At 42.3% G+C, this 24,799-nt stretch overlaps 1 protein-coding gene across 2 annotated transcripts in view; it reads left to right on the top strand.

The window, feature by feature from the left end:
- FNBP1 (formin binding protein 1) overlaps positions 1–24,799 on the top strand; it is a 135,889-nt gene that overhangs the window by 61,730 nt on the left and 49,360 nt on the right. For both annotated transcript variants that reach the window (XM_021691795.2, XM_044920807.1), the window contains exons 3-6: positions 2,879–2,935; positions 3,637–3,784; positions 18,259–18,321; positions 18,736–18,840. In XM_021691795.2, the coding sequence (XP_021547470.2) occupies positions 2,879–2,935; positions 3,637–3,784; positions 18,259–18,321; positions 18,736–18,840 (373 nt within the window). The remainder of the gene's footprint in view (positions 1–2,878; positions 2,936–3,636; positions 3,785–18,258; positions 18,322–18,735; positions 18,841–24,799) is intronic.

The following is a 24,799-nucleotide window of genomic DNA, read 5'->3' as shown; positions in this document are numbered from 1 at the left end:
AGAATTTTTATATAAGATGTGAATTTCAAAGTGATATTTTCAATTTGTAATTTATAGTTAATAGGAGAAATGGTTAATATTTAAAACCATGCATTAAAAATATCTCACATGCTGGGGCACCTGGGTGGCTGAGTCAGCTAAGCATCTGACTCTCGATTTCAGCTCAGGTCATGATCTCAGGGTCGTGAGATCAAGCCCCACGTCCGGCTCCTCTCTGGGCATGCTTGAGATTCTCTCTCCCTCTGCCCCTCCCCCCACTCCTCTTCCTCTCTACCAAAAAATCCCATGTATGCTACTCTACGCATATGTGGAAAAGAACCTATTGGTTATATGGTCGTCTGCTTTCCATGTGCTCCCCTTTCCATCCCTGCCGGCTGTGAGTAGGATGGACTGTTTTTACTAAATCTACCTTTTAAGGAGTGACTGTGGTAAACCAACTCAAAGAACTGTACTGTGCTTTCTTTTTTTTTTTTTTTTTTTTTTAAGATTTTATTTATTTGTGAGAGAGAGAATGAGAGACAGAGAGCATGAGAGGGAGGAGGGTCAGAGGGAGAAGCAGACTCCCTGCCGAGCAGGGAGCCCGACGCGGGACTCGATCCAGGGACTCCAGGATCACGACCTGAGCCGAAGGCAGTCGCTTAACCAACTGAGCCACCCAGGCGCCCCTGTACTGTGCTTTCAACAAACAAGATTTCTCTCCTTTGCATTATTTTTTTCTTTAAGCCACTTTATTTATTTATTTAAAAGATTTTATTTTTAAGTAATCTCTATACCCGTTGGGGCTTGAGCTCACAATCCTGAGATCGAGAGTTGCACGTTCTTTACCAACAGAGCCAGCCAGGTGCCCCTAAGCCACATTTTTAAAAGAAATGCTATTTTTCAGCATTCTTTTGGATCTAGACTTATTAGGTAAACTGTACTATGCATCCAGAGTATCAGCAGAGAAAATATGACATGTTTTATTATTATTATTATTATTATTATTATAAGTAAGCTCTTTGCCCAGTGTGGGGCTTGAACTCATGACCCCGAGATCAAGAGTCCCATGCTCTACTGAGTCTGCCATCCAGGTGCCCTTCATATCTTCATTTTATTTCATTTATTTTATTTTTTAAAAGATTTTATTAATTACTTGTCAGGGAGAGAGCAGAAGCAGGGAGAGCGACAGACAGAGAGAGAAGCAGGTTCCCTGCTGAGCAAGGAGCCTGATGTGGAACTCAATCCCAGGACCCTGGGATCCTGACCTGAGCCCAAGGCAGATACTTAACGAACTGAGCCACCCAGGCGTCCCCATATCTTCACTTTAAATTGCAACAGTCGATATTCTTGGGTGTTACATATTCCCTCAGAAAACTTGAAGGGGCAATAGAGGGCATTTCATCCAACCCCCTTGAACTCACAGATGAGGAGCTGGATGCACAGACTTGCTTGTTGGTTTGTCTGGGGTCACGCCATCCCCGAGCAGTGTCCTTTTTACTGAAGTCCATTGCCTCAAATCATCTAGTAACACCTGTTAGAGATGAAATCACATCCACTTTGTACGTAAAATGTACCATGATCAAAATTGTAAACTTATGATGGTACATTTTTTTCTAGGTGAATCTGTAGATTCAGGGGGAATACAAGAAAATGTGAAATAATGAAAGTAACTACTAGGAAAGAGGAATAGAAACACGGGATAAACAGGGAAGTGAATACTGAGATGTGGTCAAGTGAGGACCCCCACTGTGGACCATTAGTCAGCCTCTTCTGGCTATTTCCCTAAACTACAGCGACCAAAGTCAGGTCCCACGAGAAATCAGCCGATGGGACCCATGTGCATGAGTTTTGTTTTTCCAGGCTTACCCCATGGTTTTTGTGTAAATTTAAGGGTGTTGAATGTAGAGATTGTCTGGATTCTTGACCCGGAGGTGAGATTAGGAAGAGAGATGTGAGTGATTTTGTCTCATCTGAGTGTGTTCAGGGCAAACCTGCTGGGCAGGTTAAAAGTCCTCCTAATTAAATATCTTAGCATGAACAGCCCCCAGATTCCTTTCCTTTTCATTCCTCTTTGGGGGAGTAGCCACACAGCCTTGCCAACATGCCCTTGGCACTTGGACTTTTTTTTTTAAGATTTATTTATTTATTTTAGAGAACACGAGTAGGAGGAGCAGAGGGAGAGGGAGAGAGAGAGAGAATCCCAAGCAGACTCCCCGCTAAGTGCAGAGCCTGAAGGGGCTCGATTCCACGACCCCGAGATAATGACCTGAGCCAAAACCAAGAGTCAGATGCTTAACCGACTTCGCCACACAGGCACCCGGCATTTGGATTTTTAATTTGAACATTTGGACATAGTCCACATACTTTCCTTGGATCGTTGTGAAGATGATCAGGAGGGAACGGTGGCCTGGAGGGAAACTCGCCCTCAGCTCGGTGCTGCAGATGAAATCGGCTGCATGTGTACACATGGTCTGTACTCTCCAATTAAAGTCAGGTCGTAACAGCCAGGTTAGCACCAGCTGGTGCCCCTTTCCGTTCTTACGTGCTCTACCTTTGAGGTCAGAGATTCAAAGAGATGCAAGTCCTTCATAACCAGAGCTTTATCACCCATGTAGAAAGATGGAAGGAAGCAAGGGGCACCTGGCTGGCTCAGTTGGAAGAGCATGCGACTCTTGATCCGGGGTCGTGAGTTCCAGCCCCATGCTGGGTGTAGAGATGACTTTAAAAAAAAAAAAAAAAAAGGAAGGAAATAAATGGATTTCAGCTGCGGACATTTTGTGATTTTTTTTTTTTTTTTTTTTTTTTTTACTTGTACACAAAAAGCACTGACTTCATCTTTCATTCCTGATTTCTTAATCATCTTTCTATAGAAGGTGACATTTCTGCATTTTTGTTTTAGGAACCTCGCAAAGAAATACCAACCTAAAAAGAACTCGAAGGAGGAAGAAGAATACAGGTCTGTTTAATGCTGATGATTATGTGCTGATATCTTTATGCCAGTCGTGATGATGTCTGAAGGAAAGGAGAAAGGAAATCTACAAAAATAAGCTGCATTCCCCATTCATATTTGTGCTAGTTTTTAAATTGGCAGCGAGAAAAATAAAAACCCTACTCAGCTAACTTATGCCGAGTCACTAGACCTATTCCAGATTGTTTCAATTAAGGTAATTGGGAAAAGCTTAGAATGTAATCTAAGCAAATACAGGAAGTGTGGATTATGCATTCCACAGTCTTGATTTGCTTTTGTACTACCAGGAGTCTCTTTCACTGAGAAATATGTCCATTTCAGTCAGCAACTTAGGCATCTTAACATGGACAGCCCAAAAGTATTATATTTCTAATTTGGATCTAAACATCCATTGCATTAGTGCATATTTAGTATGTATCGGTATTTGGGGTCATATTTGGACCAGGTATTAACAAAGCCAAATACTGCCTTATGTAGAGTGATTCGGTGTCACAAAATGCAAAGTGTTTCAGTTGTAATTAATTCTGAGCCATTTCGATGAGAACACTTTTATGAGTAATGAACTGTCAGGGTCCTATGGGACGTTGATGCACATTAACCTGATTTTAATTAATGTTTCGTCAGCGCATACAGTGTTTTAACAGAGGGGACCTTGTTTGAAAAAGAGCGGTGTGTGTTCATTTCCATAGGTATACGGCTTGTAAAGCTTTCCTTTCCACCCTGAACGAAATGAATGATTACGCTGGGCAGCATGAAGTTATCTCCGAGAACATGACCTCGAACATCACTGTGGAGTTAGCCCGCTATGTCCAGGAACTGAAGCAGGAGAGGAAATCGGTAACAAAAGTTTGTTTTTTCTTCCTAAGAGATGGACCAGGGGTAATGGGAATATCCTAGAAGCTTTCAAATTAAATAGTCATATAAGGTGGTGGGTCTTGAACTGAATTGTATAAAAGTTATGGACCCTGTTCTTAGAAGGTGCTTCTAGGTCTTTATAAGGGTCTCTCAGACACTGAAACTTATCTGAGGACCCCTAGGATACTAATCCCTTTGAGGAATTTAAATATATTTGAGGATATCAGACATAAAAAGAGTAAGCAGTATAGGATGGTATGTGTGGTGTGGAATAAATAGTATTAAAATAAATGCTTATAAAGTGTTCACAAAAGCCAGAAAGATGACCTCAGCTCCATCTACTCTGTTCTTTGGCTCCTTCATCATCTAACGAAGAGGTCCTTTTTGCTCCTCCTACCTTCGGTATCATCTTTGCATAGCTCTTATTGTTAACAAAGGAGAAAAAGGTACGCTCACACAAAGTATATTCATAGTCAAGGTTTTGTCCTAAAAGATTTATTTCTAAGCTGTGGTCTGTGTCATTGTTCTCTGACCGGTTATGCAGTGCATCATAATTTTTTTTTAAATATTTATTTATTGGACAGAGAGAGACACAGTGAGAGAGGGAACACAAGCAGGGGGAGTGGGAGAGGGAGAAGCAGGCTTCCTGCCGAGCAGGGAGCCCGATGCGGGGCTCGATCCCAGGACCCTGGGATCATGACCTGAGCCGAAGGCAGCCGCTTAACAACTGAAACACCCAGGCGCCCCGCAGTGCATCATAATTTGTTAGTAATAAAGAACTAAAGCTGGCCTGTGATAATAGTTTTTTCATTTAAATTTGAGTCCACCATAATTCTTCTGGTGCTCTGGAGAGGCAGGAGCCAACAGGGAAGATGGGGTTCCTGCTGAAACGGAAGAGATATTAAATAATAATGGCCAAAATAATTATTTAATTGCAATTGTGATAGTTGCTACAAAGTGTAAGTACAGGTTCTGTAGGAGGAGGTGATAGGAATACCTAACATGCTCGTGCTCAGGATCAGGGAGAAGCTTCCCAGGGCCCTTAACAGCTAACGTTTTAATAGGACTCAAAGGATGAGGAGGAGTTGCCTGGGACAAGCAATAGAGGTAGCAGCCAGTGCAAAGGCCCTGAGACAGGAAGGTATTTGGAACATCTGACGAGTTTACTTCTTACTAAGCTATAAATAGGTAACACATGGCTTTGGGTATGTTTAGTAGTTAGGAACAGATATATGGCTTAAGATCAACCTGTTCGTTTGGGAAAAAAAAACCACTCAGTTCATAAACTGAGATAAAATTTTTATCTGTTCACATTAGAACAGTGGATCTCAACTAGGCACAATTTTTCTCCCCACCCCAGCAACACTTGCCAGTATCTGGAGGTAGTTTTGCTTAGATTAGATTGCTTAGATGCCATTGGCATCTGGTGGGTAGAACCCAGAGATGCTGGTAAACATCCTACAATGCACAGAACAGCCTCCTCAACAAAGAAGAACCTGGTCCATAATGTCCGTAGTGCCCAGACTAAGAAACCTTGCACTAGAGCCCCAGATTAGATGACAGCATCTTCCAGACCATTCATTAAAGATCTTTTTTTTTTTTAAGGTTTTATTTATTTATTTATTTGACAGAGAGAGACAGCGAGAGAGGGAACACAAGCAGCAGGGCAGAGGGAGAGGGAGAAGCAGGTTTCCCACTGAGCAGGGAGCCCGATGCGGGGCCGGATCCCAGGACCCTGGGATCATGACCCGAGCTGAAGGCAGATGCTTAACGACTGAGCCACCCAAGTGCCCCTAAAGATCTTTTCTATGATGGAAAGGAAGCAGTGAAACAGAATACTAAGGTTCAGAATGAAGCACAAATACCTAATATAATCATAAAGTCAATACAATAAATCTGAACATGATGTTAGACTGCTTCCCTGGGTTCTTGAACTTCCCTCAACCTTGCAAAGTTTATACCTTCTTCCTGTTTGTTTCTTTGTTCAGTGCTTTGTGTCTCTTGACTGACCTTCATCCACCCAGATAGCTTGGAAATTTAGCCAACACCCCAAACAAGAACTCTCTGCATTTACCTTAGTACAGAATATAAATTCTGTTTCTGGAGTGAATCATGAGATATGAACCCACATAACCTGGCCTCCTGTTACTTTTTTTGAATGCCTCTCCTCCAACCACATGGCCCCCTTGCTGCTCCTCAACCTCGCCCCATGTTATCCTGCCTCAGGGCCTTTGCACTGGCTTTTCTCTCCTTGGAAAGCTTTTCCCCCAGATATCTGCAAAACTCACTTGCTGACTTCTCAGGAATATCGTCCTGTTGAGGTCTGTCTTGTCCACCTTATTTAAAATTACAAAGTCCGTTCTCTCCTTCCCCTCTTCATTCCCACCACCTTCCCTGCTTTACTGTTTTTCCATAGTGTTTACCAGCATCTAACATTTTATATATTTGCTTGTTTCCTTTCGTTTCACACTAGAATGTAAGCTCCACGAGGGCAAGAATTTTCTTGGCTCCTGTTATATCCCAAGCACCTGGAAGCGTGCCAGGGTAGAAGAAAGAATTAGAAGTAGAGAGAAGCAGTCTTAGACTCAACTTCATTCTTAGACTTTGTGTTACTAGTAGAGGATCCTTGTATTCCCTTTTTGTGTTATGTTTGGGTCCTTTTGTTTTATTCACTCACTGCTAATCATATGTCTTTTGTACTGTCCGTCATATCAGTAGTTTGAATTCTGTTCCTTTTTTTATCAGAAATTACAGTAATTTATAGAGTAAATTATAGGTGATACAGATACACATTAAATAATATCTTGCAATATGTAGTGTTCCTTTTATTTTAGGGAGAATTACAAGCACACATCTGAGTCAGATGTTCTCCTGGGAAGAACTGCAAACACCATGCTCTCTTGAAGCATTTTGTAATTACATTAAAATGACATTTTAGGAAATTGGGGAACCTTTTAAACTTCCAGAAAGAAAGAATATCAGTAGGCAAATGCATATTTGTGGTGTTTTAAGATAATGCATTGTGAACATTTTTGCTTTTTTTCTACATATTTACCATTATTTTGAATGACTGCATAATGTGGCATTATGATGTATATTGATACACTGTGACTTTAAAAATTATTCTGATTATATTGTCTGTTTAATTGTTTGGCCTCAAGTCTTCATTTTCATGGATTATAATAACTGATATCTATTAGGCTTTACATTTCATCTTCATAGCACCCCTTGGGGAGGGGGACCATTACACATTTTACCCCAGACCAGGAGGCTGGAGCCAGCAAGGCAGGGAGTCAGGACCGTCCCCAGGGGTGGAGCTGGGCGTCTCCCTAAACCCGCACACGTTTGCATGCATGTTTTTGTTTCCACTGAGTGACATTCTTTAACTTACATCCAAGGATGCCGGGTTAAACAGTGTGAACATCTTCATGGGCAGTGAGTTGGTAGATAAGGTGCTCCTTGAAGTCGAACCATAAGGACCAATATTTCTCCTTTAGAGCTTTCCCTTTTGGCTTCTCCGACTCTTATTAGTGAGTGATCTTACTTATTTTTGAAAAGATGACTCCAGGGGCGCCTGGGTGGCTCAGTCAGTGAAGTGTCTGCCTTCGGCTCAGGTCACGATCTCAGGGTCCTGGGATCGAGCCCCGCGTTGGGCTCCCTGCTCCGCGGAACGCCTCCTTCTCCCTCTCCCACTCCTGCTTGTGTTCCCTCTCTTGCTGTGTCTCTCTCTGTCAAATAAATAAATAAAAATCTTTAAAAAATAAAGTAAAAAGACCTTTTTAAAAATGTTGAATTGATGGATGGCATTGAAATGAGCTGCTTTCACCATTTTAGGTCTAGCTAGTATTTCTCATAGCTGACCAGAAATCATGTCTTGCTTAAGTACCAGTCTGGTTAACCATTAGTATAATACGTTTTGGGCCATTTGATATAGTGGCGAAATCCTATTTGCCCAAAGGGATGATTTCAAATTTACAGGATTACTGCTGGATCTCATTATTGCATGTAGAGTATTTCCAAGTTCAGTTTGGAATACTACTAGAAAATGATTTCTCCTCTAGATTTTGCCATGTTTGAATAGATGAACCTTAACAAGGATCTGCATGGTGAAAAAGAGCTCATTCTGCAAAAGATGTTTTCTTCCCTCTGGATTTGAAAGGAAGGTAGTAAGAAGGAAGTAAGTAGAGGGAGAGATGGACATTCTTCCCATCTTGGGGGCCATTTCATGATAATGAGCCAGCTGTTTGTCCTTGAAGTCTTAAAGATCTCCCATTGTAAAATAGGATAACACCTATTCATGTTGTTCATGTTCTTTGGAGAAAAGATGGGTTTTAGGCAAGCCATGTCCACACCTACCTTGTTCCCATGTTACATGCAGCTCTCTTGCGTAGTATCATGAATAACCAGTGTCTGTCCCGAGACACAAGTCTGTAGGCTCTTTGTTACGAAAATTCATTGATTTTTCAAAAGTAACTTCTTTAAAAGGAAACCTTGACCTGCTGTCTGCAAGGAGTTTAGATTCTTTCCTGCCTGATGTCTGAGCCAGCAACAGTTTCCATCAGATTGCATGAATAGTCCTGGGAGCCCGCAGGGAGCGTGCTCTTAATTTCTTCACCTAATGGGCTCCGCTGCAGAAATTATATTTTTAGCAAGATACTCGCCTTCTCTTTAGAGAGAATAGAATCAGGAGCCAGTCTTTGGGGCGAACGTAAATCAAAGTACACAGTGACAGTTCCTTTGCTTTGTATTCAGTTTTTTGTCTGCATATGTAAATTATCAATAAATCTTTACTATGCGACAATGTCTAGGATTTACTGGTGTTCAGTAGAAATTACTGGGAAATCAACATTCTTTATAAGGCAGCATGCTTAGTTTTAATGTGTAAAATCTGGGAATTTTATACTTGCCTGATTTTCCTAGATTTTGACAGATTTACAGTAAATACAATATTCATCTCTTTTAGCTGACCATGTGGCAAAAAGAACTTCTGTTTCTTGGGGCACCGGGTGGTTTAGTCGGTTGAGCATCCAACTCTATTTTTATTTATTTATTTGACAGAGAGAGACACAGCGAGAGAGGAAACACAAGCAGGGGAAGTGGGAGAGGGAGAAGCAGGCTTCCCGCTGAGCAGGGAGCCCAACGAGGGGCTCGATCCCAGATCCTTGGGATCATGACCTGAGCTGAAGGCAGACGCCCAACGACTGAGCCACCCAGGCGCCCCTGAGCATCCAACTCTTAACTCTGCTCAGGTCTTGATCTCAGGGTTGTGAGTTCAAGCCCCGCGTCAGGCTCCATGCTGAGTGTGGAGCCTTACTTTAAAAAAAGGGGGGGGAACTTCTATTTCTTTTATGTACTCTTCCCCCCTTTCTTGAAGGGGGGGGTGCTATGATTCATGTATTAGTTGCCAGTATTGTTAAAGAATGTTACCAAAACTCTGGATTAGAGAACAAAAACTCAAACTTTTGGGGTGCCTGGGTGGCTCATTTGGTTGGGCATCTGCCTTCGGCTCGGGTCACGATCCCGGAGTCCTGGGATCGAGCCCCGCATCGGACTCCCTGCTCCGTGGAAAGCCTGCTTCTCCCTCTCCCACTCCCCCTGCTTGTGTTCCTGCTCTCGCTATCTCTCTCTGTCAAATAAATAAATAAAATATTTTTACAAAAAAGAAAAAAACTCAAACTTTTTATAAACCAAAATCCTCATTTTTCTAAGTTACCTTCTAGATGTCACAGACATAGAGATATTGACATGTCTCTGTATCAGAGACTGATATAGATATGTATATGTAATATTTCTATATAAATATATTACATATATAAAACACTTAAGCATATTAGTCCTATATAGATATAATTTATATTTTTCTTTATTCCACATTTGATATCATAAGCAGTTTTTATTTTTCTACTTGAAAATATGTAGTTTTAATCATTGGAATTTTAGTGGCTAGGCATTATTCTAATGCTATTATCATTCACTTAACTAATTCTTTAATATTTGATCTGTAGGCTATTACCAGTTTCTGATTGTTTACTTTTAGTTATATAAACAATACTGCAGAGAACTCGCTACTTTAATAGCTCTTTTGTGTATGGGGTGGGGATCGTTCCTCCAAGCTAAATTCCCAGAAAAAGAGTACGAGGTCAAACATACATGATTTATGGTTCTTAATTAAGCTTTGGTCGTTTACTAGAGTATTGGTCTTTAACAGAAGTATAGATGAGATTCCTAAGTCACTGAAATGATCAACGAGATTGTGAATTAGCCGATCTGAAATGTGGGTAGTTCAGAGTTGCTATCAGATATATTCCTCCATAAGAACTAAGGTAAATATACCCTTGCTGGCGATTTTTGCACATTGAATCAAGTTATTAGAGATTTCAGAGAGATTGTTTGATTCATCTCCAGCCTTCAAGTCTGTCTCAGGATTATCCACAGTGATCGCCACTAAACGCATAAGAGGGATTTATGGAGATTTGTAGCTCCAGAAGGGGAGTCAGGAGGTTCCGGCCAGCATTTACTGGAAGCTACAAGTAAACTTCTCTCCGCAGGTGGAAAGTATGGCTCATTACAAAATATTGGCCAGGAGCAGAATCGCTTTTTGGCAGTGGTTATCTGAAAAGTTCTAGAGGAAACAATTATACAATACCTTCAGTGACTCACTAAAATTTTTATAAACAGAGAGTGCTTACAAGACCCCACATTACTTAGAATTGACCAGTTATATTTTTTTCCCTGAGGTTTCAGGGATGTTTAAAAATTGATACTAAAAGATACAGTCATCTCAAAGTTAGGTATTGGATAGGTCCTATTTAGGAACTTAGGGAGGGACTTGATTTCCTATAAGGCAGTTTTGTAGCATGAACTGACCCTACTATGTTTAGAACATGTTTTTATAAGAAATTACAGCAAACAGACAGAGCCTAGCATGAAGGAATGCAAAAAATAAAAGGGGCCTTACGTATATGATCAAGTCATTACAAATCTATTTCTGATCTTTTCGGTCCTATTGAGATGCAACTGGGGGTACTCTGTTATAAAGCCAGGACCTGTGGGAAGAAAGCACAGAAAGCCAAGAGGGAGTTTCGATTTCATGGCCTGGAAGAAGAGGGTTTCAATAATAGTTCCTCTTTACTGGGGTTACCATTTTTACTTAAATAAATCCAAAATCCAAAAGCGAGGGGCCCTGCAGAAGTTGTTGGTCTTCTGCCTGTGTCATGCTGATGGGACACCCACTGATAGCCCCTGGTTTAATGTATCTGTAGAAGGTGTATTTGGTTTTGTTATGTCTTCTTTGTTTTGAGGGGACATGTGATAGGAGCGTGCTATTCATCAAGGCCCTGTCACCGCTGTGGTTCTGTCACCTGCAGAATCATTAAAATTTTATCCTAGCATTTATGGGATAACATACCTAGTTATCAGGAGGCTGACATTCTGCTCTTGATTCCCTGGATTTGAAGTGCAACTTTGGGTTTTGTGTTTCTCCCTTGTGAGCTGGAACGAGACCTTCTTTTTCTTCTAAGAACTGGGAATTACTTGACTGATATTTTGTGTCCCAGCTGACTCTCTTATATCCAGGCATCTGCTTGCCATCTCCCTTGATGTGCCCGATGCAGCATCCCCCAGCACACCAATGTCCCCTGGAGCCTGGCAGCACTGGGAATGATGCCTCAGAGCTGTGCCATGCAGTGGCCTTTTTATCCCATCCAAAAAGAAACTTTGGATCCCCCAAACTCCTTTATCACACCCCTGTTCCAATCTGCCTTTCCTCCGGTCAGTAAATGGCACTCCTTTTTAACCTAGTTGTTCTAGCCAAAACCATAGGGCACCCAGGACTTCTTTGTCCTTCACACCCCATCTTCTATATAATAATCAGGTCCTGTCGGCTCTACCTTCAGTAAATGTTCTGAATCCAAACACCTCTCACCCCTTGTCCGGTCCCTCATCATCTCACCTGGAGGATTGCCCCAAGCCTCCTACTTCATCCCTGTGCTCCCAGGCTCACCCCATGGTCCATGGCGCAGCTCCCCGTCTCCACCTGTGCCACCAGCTGTCCCGTGAGCAAGTGCAGCAGCCTCCCCCCTGGTCCCTATGCCACGCCTGCCCCATTCGGTACATTCTCCACGCGGCAGCCCGCGCAACCTCATGATAATGCAGATCAGACCACGTCCCTTCCCTTCTTCAGTCCTTTGGTAGCTTTCCCTCACACTCACGTGGCCTGGGAAGCCATCCTTGGTCCAGCCCTTGTCTGCTTCTGCCTTATCTCTTGTCTCGGTCTGATCACATTGGCGTCAGCTGTTCGATGAACACACGAAGCCCTTTCCTGCTTCAGGGCATCTCCACTGTCCAGCTGAAGAAGGGTGTTTCCTTCCCCAGACCTTTGCAAGTTCATGCCTCTACTTTGTTCAAGAAACATCCCCATCCAGATCTATCTAAAATGTCACTGCACCCATAGCTGCCCTCTCTGTTCCCTTGTCCTTTTTCTCTTACCACTGTGTCCACTGGGTTTCATAAGGACAGCACCCGGCATGAGCAGCACCCTGCACCTGGGGGCATGCAATTAACATTCGTGGAATGAATGACTGAATTTGATTGTAAGAGCTTTCAGCCTTTTGGGGAAGGATTACTGCCCCTAAAGTCTCACCCTTGGTCAACCTGGCACTTTATCTGAAACTCTTACTGATGGTGATTCTCCTTGTCTGGGTTTGGAAGTAAGAGATTGATACCCTCAGAAGAGCTCAAGTGAGGGGCATCACTGCTTAATATTGATCATTTTAAGATTCTTTCATCCTAGAAGTGCCTGGGTGGCTCAGTCGTTAAGCGTCTGCCTTCAGCTTAGGTCATGATCCCAGAGTCCTGGGATCGAGCCCCGCATCGGGCTCCCCGCTCTGCGGGAAGCCTGCTTCTCCCTCTCACTCGCCCTAGCTGTGTTTCTCTCTCTCTGTCAAATAAATAAATAAAATCTTTAAAAAAAAAAAAAAAAGATTCTTTCATCCTAAAAGTTAATCAGGAGGCGCCTGGCTGGCTCAGTCCGTAGAGCATGTGACTGTTGATCTTGGGGTCGTGAGTTCAAGCTCCACATTGGGCGCCGAGCTAACTTAAAAAAAAGAGTTAATCGAGATTCTTCAAAACAATTAGAATTTTAAGGAATATGAAAGAAGGGATTATTCTGAAGAACAGATAGAAGCCTCCTGGAGTCCAGGTAAATTGTGAACGTGTGGAGCGATCTGGGTAGCAAAAGCCAGCATGAGAATGACAGGAGCAGAGGGGAGAAGGCACACTGGGAGAGAAGTGAAGACAACTTGGCAGTGTCTGCTGGACCATGCGTGGGGTCCCCCGCCCAGTGCCCAGATGGTCGGGGGGATGGGTAGGGTTCAGCGACTGAGCTTGACCCTGGGAGGTAGTCATGTTTGGAACTTGTGCACCAAGAAGGTATTTGTGTTACAATTGGATTAAGGAAAATGGACCTTCCTGAATTAATCATATTTATTTAATCATATGACCATACTGTATAAATCAGAATGCGGCTGCCATCACGAATGCCTAGGTTTATGGTTTGGGATTGGAGGGAGGGGGCGAAGTGCTCCCTTGAGCAGGGCTGATGGTATTTGAGTTTCCTCCACAGTCCCCATCCATGTCTCTGCCACAGAGATTCATAGTTGCATTAATTAATCCCGAGTCAGGCATAGAATCTGCTAGTGTTCAGACCCACCACGCTGTGGGTTTTGAGGAAATTATAACATTTGTCACAGACGTATTTTCTGCAAGCTCCTTTTTTCTTTGCCCTTTTCAAGTCTTGTGCTCCTTTGTTTTCATCTGTGGAATCTGAGTTTTATTTAAAATTCCAGATGGTTGACTGTCCTCAATTGAGTGTTTATTCTTTTTTTTTTTTGGAAGTGGCTGTTCTCACATCAATGCCATATTTTGCTTTTTTATGGAGTTTTAAAAATTAAGGGTCTATTATATATAAATAGAGTAAAAGCGAGCAGCTGTTGTACTTAATTGTGGAGTGTGAATAATAAACATTTTCACAGCCTGAGTATGATCTCTTGGAGCCCAGTAAAACCTTCTTAGAAGCTTTGTCATTGTAGTTTTTCTTGAAGTTAGTGCTTGCTTATTTTAGGTTCCCTGTGATTCTTCTCTCAGCTGCCCCTGGTCACTGGGAGAATCCTTAAAAAATTTGGAAGGATGCTTTTATTATTTATAGAGATTCTACCTGTATATTTTTAAGGTCCAACCAAAAATTTGAAATGAAAGTAAGTTTCGCTGTCAGCTGAGATACCATCAAGCATTTTCAAAAGTCTGTTATTACCTCCGAAGAGAAATGAAAGCGTCCTGCTTACAGGAGAAAGTCAGGAGCATTTCTCTGGGTCCCTAGAGATGGCATTTCCTGTCTCAGCTGATAGGAGAAAAGCGCCGTGATGACTTCACTTTGTGGCTCCAAAAGACTTATTATCTTTTTCTAGAGAACAATTCCTCTTTATTTAGAGCTCGGAGGCACACTTTTTAGATACACACTTGCTCACTGTCTGGCAAAGCAATGCTTTGCCATTGTTTGTTAATAAACAACACACACATCTGGCAAGCTGATTTGCTTGTTTACCTTTGTAACTGTTAGCTAGCTTTTCCAATTGAAGGAGGGGAGAGAGAACTGGACCCAGGTGACCTCTGTCTAGGTCATGGTACGCTCAGGATGGTCAGGAGACCTTGGGTTCCACTCCCGGATTTCCTAAGGGATCAGGCAGCACCACGTATTTTTTTTCTGTGTTGTAGCCAAATGAATTTTGAAGGAACACATACCGTGAGAGATACATTAGAAGGAAAATCACGGACACCTTGATTTTTCCCTATGTCTCAGGAGACATTAGGATCTCAGTGTAGTTCTCAAATGGTTGTTTTAGTCGGACAGAACTGGGGCTGAGGAGTCCTTCAAGGGAGAAAGCTCATCATCAGTCAAATCAAGGTGCACAACCGTGCTTGAAAAATAAATTCACGTTTATTTTTAAATATTAAACGAAGGAGCAGCGGGAGAATTTACTGTGTGGGTTTTCAATCAAAGTCAGCCCTCGTGCTCCCAGAATATGACTCTGTGTGTGTGTGTGTGTGTGTGTGGCGGGGGTGGGGTGGGGTATCTATTGTCTTCAGAGAAGATTCCTGTGATGATAAAGCCCAGTCAGCCTTCCTGGCAGCGCCTGTCGCCTTCTGCGTACTCTTGTGTGCGTTTCCTCTCTCAGCCCAGGACTGGCCTCGCATTTTGTGAAAACATTTCAAGAGCATAAACCCAGAGCACGGGTCTGAGTTTGGTGCTAAGGTATCTCCCCTCCCCTTTACGTCTGTCTTTAAATCTCAAAATGGGGGGGGGGGATGGGGAGATCTTTTCAGCAAATCGCAGAACACGGTGATCCTGCTTGCGAAATGGGGGATCGTCCTCTTGACAATTCAGGAACGTGGCTTCTGACTGGGCAGGACTCTAGGAGCCCAGGGGCCTCCCTGAGAGGGCACGGCAAAGCCTGTTTCTCTGCCTCCCTGTCTGCCTCTCTCTTCACCGCCCCCCTGCCCCCCAGGACCTCCCTCAGTCCTGCCCTCCATTCCATGTTAAAGTGATATATGTGGCTTTCAGAAAACCCACTTGCATTTGGGACTTCCTCCAAAGTTCAAGATTTTCCTAGCTCTGCCCTCAGCTCTCCTTCTACTTCCACTGCCTTGATCCTGTCTTGCTTGTTTATTTCTAGCCTTAAATGCAATCTCTGTTCGGTTTCATCCCTGTGTCTGTTATGAAACTTGAAGAATGAAGCCCCCAGGGGGCTCCTCTTGGATTCATAGAGACAAAAAAAAAAAAAACTGCTGGATGGGTAAAACTTGCCATAAAAAGGCGCTTAAAACATGAAACGTGGCCTCAAAAGAGAGACAAGAAAACACTCCCTTATAAAAAGAGCGCTGTTCTTAAAAAAACCAAAATCTGATTTGGTCTCCTCCTTCCTGTCCTCCTTTGTGACTCAGCCCCGCCCTAGGCTCTGACTGGGGGGGATGGAAAGGTCCGAGGCTGTGCGGAGGGGGCCTGTTCATCGGTCATGCTTTCTGCCTGCTTTCTGGCCGTGGAACGCCCCCCCCCCCCGAGGTTTACTTTGTCCGTCGGAACACAGACGGCCCATTCAAGCCCAGGCATTGAAGGAAGGTTGTCTAGTAAAAGGAACATTTACGTTGCTGTGGAGAGGGTTCAGGAGAAGCAACAGGGCTGGTGCAGAACCCCGGGGCTAGTCAGGGTGGGAAGCTGCTGTGGCTTCTCAGTCTGACAGGGGCAGGGGTGCATTGTAGGCACTTCATAGGAGTGCCTGATGGGAGCTGTGGCCTTGGGTCGAGGATCCAGCCAACCCAGAGCATCTTAGCGAGAGGAAGCTGCAGGTGGATATAAATTCCTGCCCTCTGATATGCCAGAACCTCTGTGGCAAATCTGACAGAGCCGGAGGGCAAGGGAGCCTGCATGTGGTCCCTGCAGGTCAGCCTCTGGGGACACAGAATAGGGTGGAGAACGGATCTGGGAAATTCCCGCCACATTGACAAAGTTGGTGATGTCACAGTTGAAGGCTTTAGGAAACGCTGGTGATTTTAGGCCTCTGGATAAAAGGACACCGTTTTCTTAATATTTCCACGTGTTTCTAGCTGGTCTTTCCTTGGGATCTCGTCTCCCTTGGTGATCTCGTCCAGGCTGTGGCTCGGCATCGAGCACCCGCTTGATGCTGACAACGCTGATCATTTTAGCGTTGACCACTCTCTGAGCTCTCCTGCAGCCATCCAGCTACTTGTGAGGCTGTCCACTTGGGCATCTCCTAGAATGTCAGCCTAACACGTCTAAAGCTGTGTCTGATTCCCCTCAGACCTGCCTCTCTCAGCACCGCCCCCCCAAAGCTCTGGCTAGCAACCTCAGAGTCACCGTGACACCTCAGTTCTCTGCTCACATCTGATCCTGGAGTTTTCCTGACCAAAGGACACCTAGAGTCTGACCCCTGCTCACCATCTGCACTGCTACCCTGTGGTCCAAGTCTCCTGTCACCAGGGTTGGAGAGAGGCTCCTACCTGGAACCTTCCTTCGTAACATGGCGCTTCTATACTTGGAGTGATCCATGGCTCCCCAGCTTATTCAGACCACAAGTCTACAAGACTCTACACAGTCTGGTCCTTTGTTCTCTGACCCCCCTCTCCTGATGTTCTTGAGGCTCACCCTGGTCTAGCCCTCTAGGATCCTTACTAGTCAACACAAGGCACTTACCTGCCTCAGGGCCTTTGCAAATAGCAGGGGGAGTGAATTTATTTTTAAATCTAAAAAGGCCAATGTCATGGAAACATCCATCCACACAAAAGTTTTACACAAATGTTTGCAGCAGCATCATTCATAATAGCCCCAAACTGGGAAAACCCTAATGTTCATTGACTGTAAATGGATAAGGAAAATGTGTATATATCCAGACAATGGAGTGTCACTTGGCAGTAAAAAGAGATAAAGTACAGATACACGTGACAACGTGGATGAACCTTGAAGACATTCTGCTAAGTGAACATTAGGTACTAGTGGAAACATCATGCCAGTCACAGAAGGACCTCATATTGTATGAGTCCATTCATAGGAAATAATCCAGAACAGGCAAATTTATAGGGACAGAAAGTGGAGTGCTGGTTGCCTAAGGCTGGGGAGGAGGGGGTGGGGAGGGATGACAGCTGAGATACCGGCTCTCTTTTTGGGGGGATAAAAATGTTCTCAAATTGGGTGCCTGGGTGGCTCAGTTGGTTAAGCGACTGCCTTCGGCTCAGGTCATGATCCTGGAGTCCTGGGATCGAGTCCCGCATCGGGCTCCCTGCTCGGCAGGGAGTCTGCTTTGCCCTCTGACCCTATCCTCTCTCAAATAAATAAATAAAATCTTTAAAAAAAAAAAAAAAAAAATGTTCTCAAATTGATTGTTGGTCATGGTTGCATAATTCTGTGACTACACCAAAGAGCATTGAATTGTACAACCTAAATGGGTAGATCGTGTGGTCCGTGAATTCCTCCTCAAAGCAATTAAAAATAAAGATCTAAGTGATTGTTGTGTTAACGAACATTCCTGTTGTTTTTCCAAGTGCTGTATGTAGGTCTTAGAATTCAATATTATCATATCAGAAGTTTTAAAGGGAACTCTGTGACCGTTTGCATTTTCACTTCCTCTTTATTTTTTTTAACCCTTACCTTTCTTTGGCATGCAGGTGCTAGATAGTCAGTATTTAAATGTGATTGCGGGGGTGCCTGGCTGACTCTCTGTTGGTAGAGCATGTGACTCTTGATCTCAGGGGCGTGAGTTCAAACCTCACGTTGGGCGTGGAGACTACTTAAAAAAAATGAAATATTAATTTAAGCAGATGGATTTTTTTTCTCATGTGTGAATATGAGAAAGAGGGGGTGCTAATCCCTCTGTGTTTTCTGCTTCTAGCACTTCCACGATGGGCGGAAGGCACAACAGCACATAGAGATCTGCTGGAAACAACTCGAATCAGTAAGTGGACAAGAAACAGCTCAAGAAATGCCTGTAGACTTTCTAATTTGAATGTGAGCTTGCATCGATCCGCAAGTGCAGAACAAAAACACCAAAGGGATGCCATGCCCTTAGAGATTTTCTCCAATTTGAATCGCATTTGTTTCTAGACACCACTATGGAGACCAGAGTGTGGAGCCCAAAGAGCTCAAGCAGAGGGTTTTTCTAAAAACTCATATGGAAAGCACAAAGGTTAGACAGGTGGGGTGGTTATAAATGCAGACTGTAGAATAACTCTTTGATGTTAGGACATACAACCAAGCAGCTCAGAGGAGAAAGCTCTTTGGGGGATTGAGACAAAATGATACGTTCTCATAGGAATCCCGCTGCTTCATTCACACCTGCTCTCCTGTCACCACTTGCCTTTGCTTTCAGAGTAAAAGACGATTTGAACGGGACTGCAAAGAGGCGGACAGAGCGCAGCAGTACTTCGAGAAGATGGATGCGGACATCAATGTCACCAAAGCAGATGTTGAAAAGGTGAGGTGGCAGTGAGCTCCCTTCTTTCACTTGCCCTGATGCCTGTTGCCTCTCCTCCCAGGCTGCCTGTCCCCAAGCTCTCCTTTTTTTCATGTCACCGCAAAAGGCCACTCAGCCTGGGAAGAGCTGTTAGCATTTTGTGTCCCCCATCATGGGGACCAGAGGCTGACTTCTGGGGAGTCTCCAGTGTTGTGACTGGAGCAGTTTGTGGATTTGTGTCATCCCCAGGATGATGACTGGGAGACTTCGCCTAGGAGTGGCTCTCGCGAGGTGGGGGTTGGGGGTGGGGGCTTCCGGAGTCTGTGGTTTTCCCTTAATGGCTTTTCAAAGAAAAAGTCAGTCCCTTTAAAAGCCAGAGCAGACCAGTTCTGCGCCATCTGGCAGAGCTCTGTGGCTTAATGCTTCCGTTGGGGAGATAAAGGGACTCGCAGGCTGGCCTGACTTTGGAGGTGATTCATTCAGGTTGTTAGCAGGTTGCATCTGGGCGTCCCATCAAGGGCTCTTCTATAAATGGACTTGTGTCGCAGTTTGGAATATCATAAAGCTCGAACTGTACCTTCTTGTGGTTCCACATCTTTCTCCCGAGAAGCTGAGTTTTCTTTTTCTAAAAGTTATCAAGGCAATGTAAACAACATTAGGCTGTTAAATGACTGTATTCATCCCATGGCTGCCCGGGGCTGTTTCGGCATCTGCAGCGTCATGCTTTACGTGGGGAGAAACACAGCGTTTTCATAGATTTCTTTCACTTTTGCCAGATTCATGGGAGATGGGTTTAGTTGGAAAATAGTGTGGGTTATTTAGTTACTTGTCCAAGTCTGCCAAATTCCTTGCTTAAAGCCTAGGTATATATTAGCACGCCTTCCTCGATAATTATCTAATATATTAAAATACACATCCTCAATGTCTCTATTTGAGCTGGAGTGGCGAGACTTTACCGAAAGATATATTAATGAGCTGATAAAGTTACCATAAATTACCATCAATTTGTCATAAATTCCTATGAAATAACCAACTCCCCAAGGGATTTAAAATGTGACTCAGATAAAGTAGATTGATCCAGAGTTTATCAAAAAATCATTTGGGGCTAAATGAGGTATGTCAGTATATGCGTGACATACCTAGCAAAGGTATGCATTCTTTATCAAATATTTTATTATCATAAATGTAAAATCAGAGTGATTTTTATTCACTTAAAGATTTTTTTAAAAGAAATTGCTTTTATGACCTTCTCTTAATATAAAAGCTGTCCATGCTTATTACAGAAATACCTGAAACTGCCAACAGCTAAAGGGGGGAAAATACAATAAAACATCCAACTATTGTTAATAAAAGGTATTTTACCTTTCAGAGCCTGTTCTTAAAAATGAAATAATGTATATTATATAAGTACAGTGTAAAGAATAAGAACCAAAAGAATACTTCTAATCTACAAGGTAGCTTAAGAAAGAAAATCTTACTGATGCCTTTGAAGTCTGTCCCTAACTTCCTGCTCCTGATCCCCACTCTACAGGTGTATTTTTTCCTTAATTTGGTGTTAATCGCCTTCTCGCTTTGTGTCCCAGCTTTACCACAGGTGTATGTATTTCCAAAGAGTATATTTATAATTTTGCCTCTTCTCCACCATTATATAACCAAAATCAGACTTTCATTTATTTTCTTCGGACTTGATTTTTTTTTTCATTCCCTATTATGTTTTTTATTTAATTCACATGGAGTATAGAACACGTGACTTTTATATATTAAGGTTAGGGGCAGATGCCTTGCTAAACTCTGTTTTTATTTCCACCTTGGGTTTTTTGTGGGTTTGTTTTGGTTTTTGTTTTTTGGGGGTTTTTTTAGAGATAGGCCTATCACCAGCAAATTTTATTTCTGCTGTTTCAATCCTTAGGCCTTTTATTTATTTTTCTTATCTTGCTCTGTTGGCCATGGCCGCCATTATGCTGGCAGAAGCCGCATTGTGGACCTTCTTATCCCAATTCTTGATAATGTAGAGAGTACTTCAAACATTTCTCCATGAAGCACGATTTTAATAAACCCTTTATCCAGCTAAGGGATTCCCTTCTTTTCCTTTTTTGTCATGAGGTTTTTTTCCAACTTGACTTGATGTTGAATACCATCGGATACTTTTTCTGCTTCCTTTAATCCATGAATGTGATGGATTACACGAGTCAGTTTTCTTATATCGAGCCAAATTAGCATTCCTGTGACAAATCCAACCAATCCATTGATTTCTAGAATTTAATTGCATCATCATTCTAGGAAGTCTGAGTTTGAGTCTTGGGTATTTGTTGAGACTTGTTTTATGGCCCAGTACACGGTCAGCTTTTATTGGCATTCTGTAAGTAATTGAAAAGAATGTGTATTATCCGTCTGTATGTATTTTCATTAGATCCAGCTTGCTGATGATGTTATGCAAATCTTCCCATCATGAAGATTTTTTTTGCCATTTGTTGTATCATTTTTTGAGAGAGATATGTTACTTCTTTGTGCTTTACTTTTCCTGTTTGTAAAAAGGGAACACAGAAGAACAGGATTGATGGGAGTATTAACGGGGTTAATATGTGCAAGGAGCTCAAAGCCATTTACTTCAGTGGCCAGTGATCCCTCAGTTAACTATCATGATGATGACGGTGGAAGATTTGTCATTTTCTCTCAGTTTTTTTCTTCTATTGTAAAGTTATTTTATTAAAAAATAAATTTTAGGGGGGCCTGGGTGGCTCAGTTGTTAAGCATCTGCCTTTGGCTCAGGTCATGATCCCAGGATCCTGGGATCTAGCCCCGCATCAGGCTCCCTGCTCAGCGGGAAGCCTGCTTCTCCCTCTGCCTGCCGCTCCCCCTGCTTGTGTTCCCTCTCTTGCTGTGTCTCTCTCTGTCAAATAAATAAATAAAATCTTAAAAATAAATAAATAAATTTTAGGGCTGCCTAGCTGGCTCAGGTAGAGCATGTGACTCTTGATCTTGGGGGCATAAGTTTGAGCCCCACGTTGGGTGTAGAGATTACTTTAAAAAGTTATATTTAAAAAAAGAAAGCTTTTAATAAATAAATAAATAAATTTTAGAATTGTAATATCTTCAGTGTGTTTTGAGTTTTCATCCATGTGTAGTGAACTTCTTTCTGCAGTTATGTTTTATGCCTTGAAGTCTGTTTCGCCTGATCTATACCAGCTCTTTGGGCTAGTGTTTGCCTGGCAAATCTTTCCCAAACTTTTATTCTACCTGTTTCTTTGTCATCATATTTGAATGGGTCCCTCAAAAATGGCACATGGCTAGATTTCTTTTTCATCCAGTCTGATGGTCTTTTCCTTTCCCCTGGAGAGTTTCGGCTCATGTATACCATCTCATCTTGTATTCTCTTTGTCTCACTTTCTCTGTGTTCCCTTACCTCTTGCTCTGACACTTTTTGTTTCTTGCCTTCTTCAGTTTTGAAGTTTTTGTTTTTACTTTTCTCATTCCGTTTTTCACCTATATGAAAGATTGGAGATTATGTATTCTCTTTCTGTGCTTTTATTGGTTGGCCTAGATATTTTAACATACATATTCAACCTAAACTAGAAAGTAATTTGGAATCTTTACTAATGTTTTCCCAAACAACCTTTAACTAAACCAGCTCCCTTTGATTATTGCAGTTTATTTGTAATTATTTGGGGTTCCATTATACAAGTTAGGCTTTCATAATTTTATACAGTCCTCTAAGTGTGCTTTCTACTTTCTTTGTTCACCATTTCTTTTTGTATCTGGGATCTTATTCCTTCTTCCCAAAGGACATCCTTTAGAGGTGCCTTTAGCAGAGATTTATTGCAGTAAAATCTCAGTTTCTGTTTGATTGGAGTGATCATCACTCTCATTTTTGAAAGACGATTTCTCCATGTATACAATCCTAAGGCGATTGTATTCTACCTGGAGGAGGAACTTAATTCTTCCATCTTCTGGCTCTCATTTGTGTTAAGTCACAATGGGGAAGAAGTCAGTGTGACTGTTAATCCTTTGAAGATAATGCCTTTTCTTCTTGGTAACTATGGAGATATATTTTTTGGTCTTAGTTCTTCGCTGAAATTTCACTATAATGTATCTGTCTGTGAATTTCTTTTTTATCTTGCTTTTGATTCGGTGAGTTTGTTTTCCACCATGTGTCTATCTCTCATTCTGCTAGTTCATCTGGAACTCTGATTATTAGGTGTAAGTTAAAACTTCTACTCTGTATCCTGTCTGCCTATTAACCTGTATTTCCATTTCTCATCTCTTGGTCTTTCTCTGTTGTGCCCCATGTAATTCCTTCAGATATAATTTTCATTTCACTAATTCTTTCTTAAACTGTGTCTAATCTGTGGTTTAATGTATCCATTAGTTCTCTAATTTCAGTTACATTTTCACTTCTAGAAGTTCCTTTAGGCTCTCTTTAAAATCTGTGTAGTCTTTTTGTTATTTTCTTGTGACTTTGTCACATTTTCATGTCATATTTTACTTATTTAATATACCAATTTTATATTCTCTATTTAATTAATTTCAGCATCTACAATCTTTGTGGGCCTGATTCTTCAATTTGTTGTTTCTGCTGACTTGCTCATGGTGACTCATTTCCTTGTGTATTTTTGTGATACATGCATTTCTGCTATAATACCATAAGTGCACTGTTGCAAACCTTACGTTCTGAAAAAATACTGCTAAAAAAAACCAAACAGGACTTCTGGGGGGAAAATAGGCCTAGAAACAGATCACTCAACAACTAGAGAACTTTGTAACCAGAACAACAACCCTATAAAACTGGGCATCTGCATCTAGCACTACAGCCCTTGTCCTTCAAGATGTGGGTCTTTCGGAATATTAGGACCTTCAGAGATGTAGTTTCTTGGGAGCATTCATTTCTGATGAGACTACTTTCATCAAAATGAAAAATCTGATCCAAATGGTAGTTTTTGGTAGTTATCCATCGTTTTCACACAGGGGGAAATATCTTCCCAGTTAACATTAACATACTGTGAAAAATTGCATACAGACTAGCAAGGCTTTTATGTTGTGCCAGGGTCATAGTCCTATATTTCAGTCCTATAAAAAGGTATAAATCACAGCAGAAAAACATGTGAGGTACAGAACAGACTGGGTGATTATGAATGTGTGTTCCTTGGGGTTTTATCTGTGTCCAAGGTTTAAAAGGAGTTCTCCAGGGAGCTGAAATTCCCTGGGGTTGCTCCCAAGCCAGGACTGTGTCAATCTAAATTTCCAACTCGGGGTTTGAGATCCACACCTGCTGTGTGAGTTCTGGCCGTTTGTGTGGTTCAGAAATTTCCATGATGATTTTTTTTCCCTTTGTTTATCTCCCTCAGGCCAGACCCAAGTTCGTTATCGGAAGTGCAGTTGCCGGGTCCAGTTATGGCTTTCGGACTTTCTGATAGGTCCTGGCCAAATTGAATTGTTCTCCTTGACTCTTTTTTACTATTTCCAAGGATATATTGTTTTTTCGTATCCCAAGAACATCATTTTGTTATTTTTACGCAAGTACCATTTACGTCCTCTCCAAGGATATGATAAATTACCTGATTTTAGCATCACAACTTCGAGGCAGTTAGAGCAGTGTCACAACATTGGAATTCATAAGTTCTTTTGCCTAAGAGTATGACTTAGAGCACTGTAATTTCCCCAAACAAATGGCAGTTTGACTGTTAGATCAGTGCTCTGCTTCATCACCAGTGAAGCCTCTCGTCAGTATCAAGCTGAAAGGATGTGATGTTTCAGTTTTTGTTGCTACATAATGTAATTTCCCATTGTGACTTCTGACAGTCTTTGAATCTAATATAAATGTCTTTCCCCCCAGTTTCCACAAATGATTAAATTATCCGACTGTATTAGAAATAACTCACCCTTTCTTGTACAGCAATCAGCTCTGCACACTTGGAACGATATGACCGTGTTTACAAAGACATAACCCTTCCCACTGTCAGCAGGATGGACTTTTCTAGATTAC

The sequence above is a fragment of the Neomonachus schauinslandi genome, chromosome 13, assembly GCF_002201575.2.
Source record: "Neomonachus schauinslandi chromosome 13, ASM220157v2, whole genome shotgun sequence".
Classification (NCBI taxonomy): domain Eukaryota; kingdom Metazoa; phylum Chordata; class Mammalia; order Carnivora; family Phocidae; genus Neomonachus; species Neomonachus schauinslandi.
Note: the sequence above shows the minus strand (reverse complement) of the source record. Positions and strands in the feature narration are given on the sequence as shown.